Source organism: Myotis daubentonii, chromosome 3 (genome assembly GCF_963259705.1).
Source record: "Myotis daubentonii chromosome 3, mMyoDau2.1, whole genome shotgun sequence".
NCBI classification, from domain to species: Eukaryota; Metazoa; Chordata; class Mammalia; order Chiroptera; family Vespertilionidae; genus Myotis; species Myotis daubentonii.
In genome coordinates, this window is record NC_081842.1 from 9,822,681 (window position 1) to 9,834,760 (window position 12,080).

Below are 12,080 nucleotides of genomic sequence, written 5' to 3' on the forward strand. Positions count from 1 at the left end.
GTCCTGAGGGCTCCAGCGGGAGCAGTGGTACGTTTCCTGTGGGGACAGTCCTGGGCCAGGGCTTGGCCATGGCTGGAACACAAGATGCTGGGACTGGACCTGGGGTGACGCTGGGTTTTGAGACATTAAATAATCTAGTAGGGCCCAAGTCAGTTTGGCTCAGTGGATCAAGCCTGCAACCTAGATACGTGCCCTTGACCAGAATCGAACCCGGGACCCTTTAGTCTGCAGGCCGATGCTCTATCCACTGAGCCATACCGGCTAGGGCAAAATTCCTAACTTTTGACCAAGGGGCCTACGTTTTCATTTTGCACAGGGCCCAGCAGAGCCTGCTGCCATCCTGCCAGCCCCTGAATCCTTGCCTCAGGCTCTGCTTTTGGAAAAACCCAAACTGCGACAGGACCCTCTGGCCCTTTCAAGGGGAAGATCCTTGAGGTTGGGGGCTGGGGGCCCTCCCCGAGCCTCAGCCCTTCCCCCTCGGGGCTCTGTCCAGGGTGCCATTCCACAAACACCGGGGCACCTCCTGTGTGCAGCCCCAGCGATGACCAAGGCGCTCTCAAGCCCTCAAAGAGCCGAAGGTAAACAAGTAAACAGATGATTTTAATAAAGTGTGACAAGTGCCCGCAGGTGTGGGCGCTGGCGGGACTGTGGCGCTGGGTGCGCCCCGCTGGTCCATGAAGGTGCCTGCTCTTGCGCAGCGTGCCCGCCTGTGGCCCTGGGCTCTCCCTCGGCGGACATGGCCCTTCCCCCGCTGGAGGGGACTCACAGGAGGCACGGTGGCCCCCGGGTTTGGAACAAACACGTTTATTGCAGGAAAGGCGTGGCGGGTGCTGGGGCCCGGGCTCACCAGGCGAAGAGCGGCTTGCTGTCCTCCTTGGAGAGCTCGCACAGGCAGTTGAGCAGCAGGAGCGAGTCGCCCAGGAACTTGGGGGGCACGATGTCGATGACCAGCTTGCGCAGGGCGGCCGGGCTGCTGTGCAGCGGGTTGGCGCGCAGGTCGGGCCGCTGCTTCAGGATGCCATAGGTGTTGATGAGGAACTCGCTGAACACGGGGTGCACCTCGCGGTTGTAGCCCAGCTTCTCCAGGCGCGCCATCAGCGTCAGGTAGCGGTGTGTCAGCTCCCGCAGCTTCTTCTCATCCACAGAGCCGTCCAGGGACTTGATGGACGTCTGGGGACGCAGGGCATGGGGCAGGTGGGGCTTGGCCACGGAACCCGCCACAGGAGGCCAGGGTGGGGACAGTGACCAGATTTCCGTGAAGGAAGCTTCACAGACGGGCAAGCGGGCCCAGAGCCAAGCTCCCCACCACAGTGAGCTCCCCACTCTCCCCTCCAGCAGACAGTGTCAGGGACAAGAGCAGGGCCCCATCCCGGCGAGGCCAACGCGTTCTGTGGCCACGGGAGCCACTCCTGAGACTGTCCCAGGCCACAAGGCAGAGGTGCTCATGGCAAGGGCTCAGCACACCCCGGACACCCCTCCGCCTCACCCAGGTCTCCACAGGGTACCACAGGTGACAGGCAGGGAGGGGACCTGGGGCAGGGAGGAGACCCCCACGGGGCGAGGAGGCACACCTGCTTGATCTTCTCAGGGATGTTGGACACGGTAAAGCCATAGAGCCGGGTCACCCCGGGGAAGACGTAGGCCAGGATGCGCCTGTCCAGCTGGAAGGCGATCTCCCCGACGATGCGCCCGTCCTTCTCCGAGCTGCTGAAGCTGTGGATCTCTGAGGGGGCAGGAGAGGACGGTGAGACAGGCTGGGGTCCCCCATACATAGGGTCAAGGGCCACCCGCCTTCCTCCTGCCTGTGCTCCAGTATCCATTTGAGAAAAAGGACCGATTTGAATGTGGCCGCTGCGGGTTCCAGGTGAAACACTGACAGGGGCTCCCCCAGGGCCCCGGTCTCAATAGTGATGTATAGGCACCTTTCCCCAGCCTCCCTGGGAGGGCAAAAGAAAACTGAATTTTCTGTTGCCAAAAAGGAAAAGGATCCTTCCTCTCCTCCCTTTTCTTAACGTGTCCCCTAGGAAACCTGGGATGCTAAGTCTTTGCTCCGTCCCTTTGGGATGTGTTACGGCCCAGGATTGTTTATCTTGTCCCCGTTACCAGGGAGTCTGCCCTCCACCTGGGTCAAGCCCCATCCCTACGACCAGGTGAATACAGGATGCCCAGGCCTGTCCCATCACCCAAGGATGGGGGACTGAGTAACATGAGAACACGTCTGTAACACACAAAACAAGTCTAGTCTGCCTGGCTGGTGAAAGGGGAGATTCTGTCCGTCTTGGCAACTCTGTGCCTTGCAGGCTGGCTTACTGTTCATTTGATGGCAAGACTCCTTTTCTACGTTTGTGCAGAGGACTGCTGGATGGGCAGGAGATTCTATTTTTAGTAATTGCCCAGATGTTACTGGGCACATGGACCACCTTTCGCCTCCAAGTCTCCCATCTCATATCCCCCACAGACAGAAAAAATTCTGAACAAAAACTTAGCAAATTGAACCCAATGATACGGAAAACTATAATCATGATGGAGCAGGTTTTATTTCAGCAATGCAAGGGTGGTTTCAAAATTCAAAAATCAATCAACGTAATTTACTATATCAACAGATGACAAATGAAAATCAAATGCTCAAGATGCAGAAAAAGCATTCAACAAAGTCCACCACCCATTCATGATAACTCTAAGCAAACTAAAAATTAAAGGGCAGTTCATCAACCGGATGAAGGCATATACAAAATCCTTAGCAAACATCATACTTAATGGTGACAGACTGAATGCTTTCCCCTAAAGCAATAAAAGAAATGACTGCCCACTGTTACCATATCTAGTCAACGTTATTTTAGAGGTTCTATCCAATGCAATAAGACAAGAAAAAAACTTAAAGTCACACAGATTAGAAATGGAAAAAAAATAACCTTGACATCTATCCCAAGGAATCTTTTTTTAAAAGCTGCTAGAACAAATAATTGAGTTCAATAAGGTTGCAGGACACAAAGATGCATTTTCAGGATTCTCCAAAGAAAAAGAAACAGAACCAATAGGGTGTGTGTGTGTGTGTACATACATATGTGTTTATTATAAAGGCTCACATGATTATGGAGACTGACAAGTCCCAAGATATGCAGGTGAGTCATTAAGATGGAGCCCAGGATGGCTGATGATATAGCTCCAGTCTGAATTCAAAGGTCTGAGAATCAACAGAATCAATGATGTGCTCCAGTCCAGAGGCAGCAGGCATGAGACCCAAGGTGTTTCCGTTGGAATCCAAAGGCAAGAAGAATTCTCTCTTCTTCAAGAGGGAAACAACATTTTTGTCCTATTCAGACCTTCAACTGATTGGATAAGGCCCACCCAAATCAAGGTGAGCTATCTGCTGTACTTAGTCTAATGATTTCAATATTAGACTCATGCAGAAATACCCAGAATACCCAGGATAATCCTCGACCAAATAATCTGGGCACCTGAATAAAGATATAAAATGTTCATGGATCTGAAAACTTAACATTGTTAAGGTGTCATTTCACTGGAAACTGATCTATTTCATCTATAGGTCCAAGACAATCCTTGTTGTAGAAGGCAAGCTTTCTTGTAGAAATGAACAAGTTGATTCTAAAATTCATATGGAAATGTAAAGGTCCTAGAATAGCCAGAACAACTTTGCAAAAAGAGAACAAAGTGGAAGAACTTATACCATCTGGTTCATGGTCTTATAAAGCTACAGTAATTGAGACAGGATGTATTGGAATCAACGTAAACATAGGCAAATAGAACAGGCTGGAGAATCAAGAAATAGACTCAGACATATCTGGATAACTGATTTTTGACAAAAGTGTCAAGTCAATTCAATGGGGAAAAGATAATTTGTTTTTCATCCAAAAATTTGTTTCTTAGAGAGAGGGGAAGAGAGAGGGGAACATTGATGTGAGAGAGAAACATCAATCCTTGGCCCCCGTATGCACCCCAATCAGGGATTGAATCAGCAGCCTGGGTATGTGCCCTGGCAGGGAATCGAGCCTGAGATCTTTTGGTACACAGGATGACGCTCCAACCAACGGAGCCACACTGGCCAGGGCAAGGTAATCTTTCTAAATACTGTTGCTGGAAGAAGTGACTACCTAATGCAAACCTCATACTATATACAAAAATTAGCTCATAATTGAACCTAAATGTAAAACCTAAAACTATAAAACTCCTGGAAGAACACATTGGAGTGAATCTTTCTGATATTGAGCTTGGCAAAGATTTCTTAAATGGGACACAGAAAGCATGAAATAGATATTCTTTAAAAAGTCAATAAACCAAACTTCACCAAATTAAATTGTATTGCTCTTCAAAAACAAAGTTTTGAAAATGGAACAGCCATAAACTGGGAGACCATGTTGGCAAAACATATACATACCCAGAAGAGAATTTGCATCCAGACTATATGATGAACTCTTACAGCACAATGATAAACAATCCAATTTTCTTTAAATGGGCAAAAGATTTGAACAGAAGCAGCCCTGATCCCTGGCTCCCAGCCACACTCTCCTCCCTGTGCTGGGTGGGTGGAGAAGCTGTGCTCAGATGGCCACCCAGACCCGCCCTACCCCACTGCCGGCCACTGCACCGTGTGCCCACCGAGTGCCCCCCATCCCGTACCATTAAGGTAGTAGCTCCTCCTGGTCCTGTCTCCCGAGGGCAGATTGTTCTCTAAGAAGCACACCTTCTTGGGCCGGGTCACCTCCCTGGGCTCCAGTGGGTCCTGCAAGGGGTTCAGGAGTGGGCACAGCTTCCTGTCAGTGCTTCGCGACGTGTGCAGCTCCTGGGGGCTGAGGAAAGCCTTGAAGGACACCTGGGAGGAAGTCACACAGCCTGGGGAAGTGTCATCTTCTCTGGAGAGGGGGGCGTGCGAGCACAGCAGGTCTTCCAGGGAGGATGTCTGCAGCTGGGAGGGCACCTCGGGGATGCTGGTGAACCTTCCCATATCGGGAACTGGGACAGGGAGGAAAGGGAGGAGAGGTCAGGCTGATGTTCCTAAAACATCCCCCAAAGTGTGAAGGACACTTTAAGAACACTTGTACACCCTACCCCAAGCTCTGACACCTGCTCACATCCCCATCTTCAGAGCCCTCCCCATTCCCCTCTGGAGAAGGTGAAAGATGCGGGTGCAGCAACTGTGGGCCCCGCCCCTGCCCAAGGAAGCCACCAGCCTTGAGTGTATGGGCCCAGCAAGCATGTGTGCCTCAGGAGCTTCTGCCCACCACGCATCCACACCCAGTACAGTGACCTTTACATGCTTTTCCACTTTTATGTAATGGTATCAACCTATGCCCGTTTGATTCTGCAGTAGACCTTTTGGCTGCAGCATCTTTTTTGAGATTTATCCATGTTGAGTTACTGGGTAGCTAACTGGTTCATTTAACCATTTCCTAGCACACGCAGATATGCACACACATAGGTACAGTGATTTTTGTTTTCTATATATCAGAGAGGAAGAGAGATATAGAAACATCAATGATGAGAATCACTGATTGGCTGCCTCCTGCACACCCACTACTGGGGATCAAGCCCGCAACCCAGGCATATGCCCTTGACCGGGATCAGACCCGGGACCCTTCAGTCTGCAAGCCAACGTCCTGCCCACTGAACCAAACCGGCCAGGGCCAGCTGATTTTGTTTCCTACAGCAGCAGTGGTGGCCCTGTGCACACAGCAGCTTCTGATCACTCCGTGGTATGTACAGACCAAGCTGATGATGACAGATGGCTTTTCCCTGATCCTTGGTGACCTTGAACATCTTGTGCGTCCATGGGCTGCTCAGGTTTCCATTCTGTGAAATATCTATGCCTCTTCTTTGCTCATTATTTTTTGGTTAAATGATTTGTAGCAGTTCCTTTTGTACTCTGCATCCTAATGCCTTGTTGATAAAACGTCTTCTCTCAGTGGGTGCCTTGCTGATATTTTAACTCTGTGTGATTTTTTTTAATTGATTAAGGTATTACATATGTGTCCTTATCCCCCTTTAACCCTTTTTTTTTTTTTTTTACAGAGAGGAAGGGAGAGGGATAGAGAGTTAGAAACATCGATGAGAGAGAAGTGTTCTCTCAGGAGGACAGGAATCCATCAGCTGCCTCCTGCACACCCCCCACTGGGGATGTGCCCGCAGCCAAGGTACATGCCCTTGACTGGAATCGAACCCGGAACCCTCCAGTCCCCAGGCCGACGCTCTATCCAGTGAGCCAAACCAGCCAGGGCTCCCCTTTAACCCTTTTTTATGGTGACTCTTATCATGCAGGCTTTTTAAAATTTTAACATGTCAAATTTAACCTATCAATTCCTCTGTGGTCTATGAAATCCTTTTCTACCCCTATGTCATGGCTTTTTCTCCTAGTCATAAAGCGAGTATGTATATTTGAAAAAATAGTTTAAGAGCTATATTACAAAATTAAACCCTAAAATGTGCCTACTACTCTATCCCCAGCAGTGCTTTCCTCAAAAAACAGTTCTCCAGAAGGAATGTACTCGGTATGAGGCCTGCCTCCTTTCTGCCCACCCAGCCAGCACAGCCAGTCCCAGCAGCGGCTCAGGGCCTCACAGTCTCCCACCCAGCCCACTGCAGGGCCCAGAACCTGTCAACAACCATCTTCCAAGAATTCACCCAGCATGAGTCATCAAACACCGTGCAGTCCTGGGTTCTTCCCCAGAGGAGAGTGGAGCCCGGTGCTTGGAAAGGGGGTTCTGTCCCACCTCACCTCAGAGACTGGGGAAGAGCGCCATCTATCTAGTACTGGCTTTAAAGGGATTTTTGTTGTGGTCGGGTGGCTTTGGGCTTTGCTTTTAACTTCAGTTTAGTAAACTGTAACTCCTATTATTCCCAAGACTTCATAAAGTTCTATTAAACACTTTAAACATTTTTAATCATCAGTCAAGTCTAAAATATAGGTATAATTTTAAGCCACATTATAATAAACTATAAACAAATAACAAGCCCTGACCAGTTTGGCTCAGTGGATAAAGCGTCAGCCTGCGGACTGAAGGGTCCCAGGTTCGATTCCAGTCAAGGGCATGTACCTTGGTTGCGGGCACATCCCCAGTGGGGGGCGTGCAGGAGGCAGCTGATTGATGTTTCTCATCAATGTTTCTAGCTCTCTGTCCCTCTCCCTTCCTCTCTGTAAAAAAACAATAAAATATATATTTTTTAAAAAGAAATAACAAGAGTGAACAGAAAACTCTGTCTCCTCAGAATTAAAAGAGTTCTCCTGAGTAATGATCATATCAAAAACAAAAATAGGAAAACACAATTATTGAGAAAAGATTAAAATCAGAACATTAGAGTAAGGCATTAGCGCATTCAAAACTAAATTTATCATGAAATTAGTAATGTAAGTTCTTTACTTTTTAAAAATCACCCAAAAAGTTAAACACTCAAATCAAAATATGGGAGGAACTCTTAAGGAAAGCAAAAATTTAAAAACTATAAAAATGACAGCAGAAATACACTGGAAACCGTTCTATGGAAAGTCCAATAAGATAACAAAACTGTGGAAGGGTACTTTAGAGAAACAGAAAACATACAGGAATAAAATTGAAAGTGAGAAAAGCGATTTAAGAATGACTAGGAAGGAAATGCTTGCATTAAAAAAGATTATATACAATTGTATATTAACTGGAAATTTTGATAAAAGAAGAGATCTTCAGGGAAATTATTTTTAAATGTCTCAATAAGAGGTAGAAAACCGCCGAAACCGGTTTGGCTCAGTGGATAGAGCGTCGGCCTGCGGACTGGGGGGTCCCAGGTTCGATTCCGGTCAAGGGCATGTACCTGGGTTGCGGGCATATCCCCAGTGAGGGATGTGCAGGAGGCAGCTGATCGATGTTTCTCTCTCATCGATGTTTCTAACTCTCTATCTCTCTCCCTTCCTCTCTGTAAAAAATCAATAAAATATATTAAAAAAAAAAAAGAGGTAGAAAACCTAAAGGAACCGATAAAGAAAGAAGAAAAATCTGGAAGTTGTAAAATAATTATGCTCTAAAGGGCTGCAGGGCTGGGTGGTTGGCAGGTGAATTCTTGCAAATTCCAGGACAATGCATAATCCCTACATCATATAAACGGAGTTGGAACACTGAAAAATTAAAAGATGCTTGATTGAGGTTCTAGTTAGTCACGACTATGCTATTAAATCCCAGCAAAGAACCCACAGGAAGGAAACACAGCCTAGACCAGGGGTGGGCAAACTTTTTGACTCGAGGGCCACAATGGGTTCTTGAACTGGACCGGAGGGCCAGAACAAAAGCATGGATGGAGTGTTTGTGTGAACTAATATAAATTCAAAGTAAACATCATTACATAAAAGGGTACGGTCTTTTTTTTTTTTTTTTTTTTAGTTTTATTCATTTCAAACGGGCCGGATCCAGCCCGCGGGCCGTAGTTTGCCCACAGCTGGCCTAGACTCTCAGAGGACCAGAGCCCAAGATCCTGAGCTGACCCCATCCAGACCCAGCAGAGCCCAGGGCCCTGGGTCTCCCAAGGGAGCAGAACAGCAACACCCCACGGACAGGCCGAGGGAAGCCACTGAGGGCACCGCCACAAGGTCATCAAAATTGAACAAGATGAGCCAATTCTCAAGTTTTTGTTTTTTAAAAAGGACTCTTCCCTACCACTCAGCCTGCATGTCCACCATCCTTGGGCAGACAGGGCATCACTGCCCACCGGTTGCCAGGAGGACAGGGGACAGGCTGTTGGAGCCAAAGTTCTGAGAGTTTGAGAAACAAAGACCAAAACAAGTGTGCACACTGTCAATCTCGTTTGAAGGGTCATTTGTAAATAGTGCAGTCGTAGACGTAGAAAACGGGAATGAATTGAAAAATAGTGGAATAAAAACAGCTTATGAAGAGGCTGATGCAGGTTGGGTATTTACCTACCAACAGCTTTCCAAAATACATCAATTCAGATGACTCTACAAATACAATGGGGGGAAAATCCATAATTGTAAGAAAGAACATGAAGTGCTCCCGGAATAAACTTACTGATAAATGTGAAAAATTTATATGTGAGAAACAGGTGAGGAGACTTGGAAAAACTGTGAGCCAGCATAGCTTAGTGGGTGAAGTCATCCTTGGGGTATATGGAAGAATAAGTAGATAAAAATGTGAGAAAAAGAAATAACGTGAAGAATAATTACCCTGCCTCTGAGCTGATAACTCTACTTTAGCAAAACATACCTAAGGAAATAACCCTAAATATAAAAGTCCTTTTGCTGTGTTATTTATCCCAGGATAAGAAAGAAGTATAATTTCAAACATGAGGAAAAGAGTTCATTAAATTGTGTTCATGTGATTTTTTAATATCACAGTCGGTCATTTAAAAATATACTTATAGCCGCACAGAAATAACCATGTCGTGATGGTAAAGGGAAAGAGGCGGAGGACTGTACATAGAGAACACTCAAAAACTACTAAAAACCATCTCCACCCAGAGCCATGAGGATTGCGTGAACACCCCCGAGAACTGAGGTGGGGGGCCCAGGTTGGGGCTTAGGGGACCTGCCACCGCCTCTGGTCCCTTTGAAACTGCATTGTGCTTGAACACCCGAGTGAAGGGAACAGCCCAACAGGAGCCTGGCTGGGAGCCGTGCACACGCTTCCCCGAGAGCAGGCGTGGCTGCTGCACGGCCAGGTGTTGGAAGGCGGGGAGGGCAGGCACCTGCTCCTCCGTCGGCAGAGTGCAGGGGCCGGAGCATTGGTCAGTGTCTATTTCAACATGGCAACCGCGCACAGCCTTTGACCCAAGGTTCTCCCGCAGTCCCCCCTGCAGCTGGTCACTGAGGCCCGTGCCAGGCTGTCCGTGGTCACCGCTGGGAGGACACTGCCGGCCGTGGGGTCAGACGGAGGGCCATGTGAACCCCGCACGGGCCAGTCTGCTCTCCAAGAGGGATGCAGGCGGCAGGGCCAAGTGCCGGGCCTGGCGGGGCCAACCCCAGGGCCTGGAGGTCCGAGATCACACACATCCTGTCTGAAGCCACCGTGGCAGCGCCCGTGTGCGTGTCACTGATACACACACCAGCTCAAGGGGCGAAGCCACCGCCCCTCGTTTCCCAGGTGTGGACTGACAGGCTCGCCCGAGGACACGCAGCAGGGTGAGCACCTGGGCCTGGGGGACGGAGGGGTGGCCGGGACCACCTGCAGGAGCAGCCCCCACGCCCGGCCACCCTGCGGCCTCACCTGCAGTCGTGGGGGAGCAGTCCTCGGGGTAGGCCGGTGCCTTGGGGAAGAGGAGGTCCCGGCTGCTGCGGCCGCAGCTCTCCTGGCAGCTCTCGCTCAGCAGGCGCTTGAGCATCTGGTTCTCCTTGAGCAGCCGCACCTGCTTCTTGAGGTCGGCGTTCTCGCTCATGAGCCTGTTCATCAGCTCGTTCCCCTCGGCCATGACCAGGACGCCTGGCTCACGTGTGGGCCTGTGGCCCCATGGAGATGGAAATCCAGAGCCACGGCGCCACAGAAACGGCCCGGACCAGAGTTCCACGAGGGCCCACCTTCTGCAGCCTTGTGATGTCGCCTTAAAGAGGCGGCGCCCTGCCCACTGCCACCCGCAGACTTGCTGGGGGTGCCCAGACCAGGGTGCACGGCAGACACCTCACACCAGGGACGGACGAGGGAGGTGGGGCCAGGCAAAGCCTAGGTGGGGGGCCCGTCACGCTCATGGGGAGGCCCGCCCTGCCAAGGAACACACAGGACCAGGCCTGAGACAGGATGGTTCTGGCACCTTCTAGGAACAGCCAGAATATTGGGCTGAGGGGGTATCCCATTCACACCATGGGAGTCCGCAAGTCCAGTGGGGACGTCGCCTTTACTCTGAGTGACTGTGCAGCCGCCTGCACCACCCCGTCACCCTGGACCTTGGACCAGGCGACTTCCCGACTCCAGGCCCAGCCAGGCTCTCAGAGGCTGGCTGATCAGCCCAAACCTGGGCTGGTGTCTGGTGCCCTGGGCCACACACTGGCAGGAGGAAGGGGCAGTGAGGACAGAGGGAGCCCAGCTTGGAGCCACGATGGTCCCAGTCCCAGAAGCTCCAGTGGCTCCCACGGGCTGGCGGTTGGAGGCCGCCTGCTGACCACACTGCCCTGGTGGAAAGGGCCCGGGTGGCACAGCCCTGTCCTGCACAGACAGTGCGGAGTGTCTGACACTGACCGTTACTGGACGTAACTGAAGACCCCCCCACCAGAGCACAGGGGCCGTCTGGACCAATCACAGGCAGGCCTGTGGCTCACAGAGTCCTGCCAGAGCCAGATTCCAGCCACACAGTCAGCCGGACCTCTGGGAAGCCCGCCCAACAGGACCCCACCGAGATGCTCTTCCCTCACCTGCTCAAGTAGCTTAGCTCTGTGCTATTTCCTGGCTCCAACGGTCTTGGTCCTGCTTTTCTTAAGCCACAAGGCAACAGGCGGGTCGCTTCCTGACCCTCCAGAGAAAGATCATGGCCCAAAACAGGAACCAGCGTGTCTTCCATACCTTTTGCCCCGATGCTGCGCTCCTGGCTCAGCATCACAGCACTGGGTGCGAGTGACAAGTGGGGTGTCCCCAGCAGAACAAGGCCTTTGTTTCCCCGACTGCCCAACGCCTACCATGTCGCTTCAAGAAATGCAAGCCCGAGTCAGGCATGGTAGGAAGGACGACTTCTAAAGCCTAAACGCCCCTACGCTGCCCCAGATGGACCAGTGTGTGGACCCACAGGCCCTCACGTTAGAGGGAACTCTCCCCCCTGAGGGAGGGTGTGGGAGCTTCTGGGACCCACAGCAGATGCCCGCTAGACCTCTTCACCAGCTCCTCCCATCACATTCAAATCCCACGTCTTTCCCACCCCAAGAGAACCTTCTCGATGCCACAGCCCCTTCATCCTGTCAACACCCAGCCAGTGTGCTGGTCCTGGTGCCCTATCTTGTTGTTGTTGTTAATCCTCACCCGAGGATATTTATCCATTGATTTTTAGAGCATGGAGAGAGAGAGGGAGAGACAGAGGGACAGAAACGTAGATGTGAGAGAGATACATTGATTGGTTGCCTCCCACATGCTCCTCGACCAGGGGCCGGGGATCGAGCCTGCAACCGA

The 12,080-nt window shown here is 50.7% G+C and overlaps 1 protein-coding gene across 3 annotated transcripts; it reads right to left on the minus strand.

Annotated features, from left to right (window-relative positions):
* Positions 1-579: 579 nt before the first annotated feature.
* On the minus strand, positions 580-12,008 carry SPATC1L (spermatogenesis and centriole associated 1 like). Of its 3 annotated transcripts, none has more exons than XM_059686751.1 (4): positions 11,336-12,008; positions 4,639-4,971; positions 1,572-1,723; positions 580-1,170 (listed from the first exon to the last, which is right to left on the minus strand). In XM_059686751.1, exons 2-4 carry the CDS (start codon positions 4,961-4,963, stop codon positions 844-846), a joined length of 804 nt encoding a protein of 267 aa, XP_059542734.1. In that variant the 5' UTR covers positions 4,964-4,971; positions 11,336-12,008; the 3' UTR covers positions 580-843. The 3 variants fall into 3 exon arrangements, with proteins under 3 accessions (XP_059542734.1, XP_059542732.1, XP_059542733.1); XM_059686749.1 differs by having other exon boundaries at positions 10,200-12,008; XM_059686750.1 differs by lacking the exon at positions 11,336-12,008 and adding an exon at positions 6,245-7,687 and having other exon boundaries at positions 4,639-6,006.
* Between the last annotated feature and the right edge of the window lie 72 nt (positions 12,009-12,080).

Excerpts from the sequence above, each read along its gene's own strand:
- SPATC1L (XM_059686749.1), bottom strand. The coding sequence starts at position 10,401 with ATGGCCGAGGGGAACGAGCTGATGAACAGGCTCATGAGCGAGAACGCC. Across the intron at positions 4,972-10,199 it reads CTGCTCCCCCACGACTGCAG|TTCCCGATATGGGAAGGTTC; the intron begins GTGAGGCCGCAG and ends TCCCTGTCCCAG. Across the intron at positions 1,724-4,638 it reads GAGGAGCTACTACCTTAATG|AGATCCACAGCTTCAGCAGC; the intron begins GTACGGGATGGG and ends CTGCCCCCTCAG.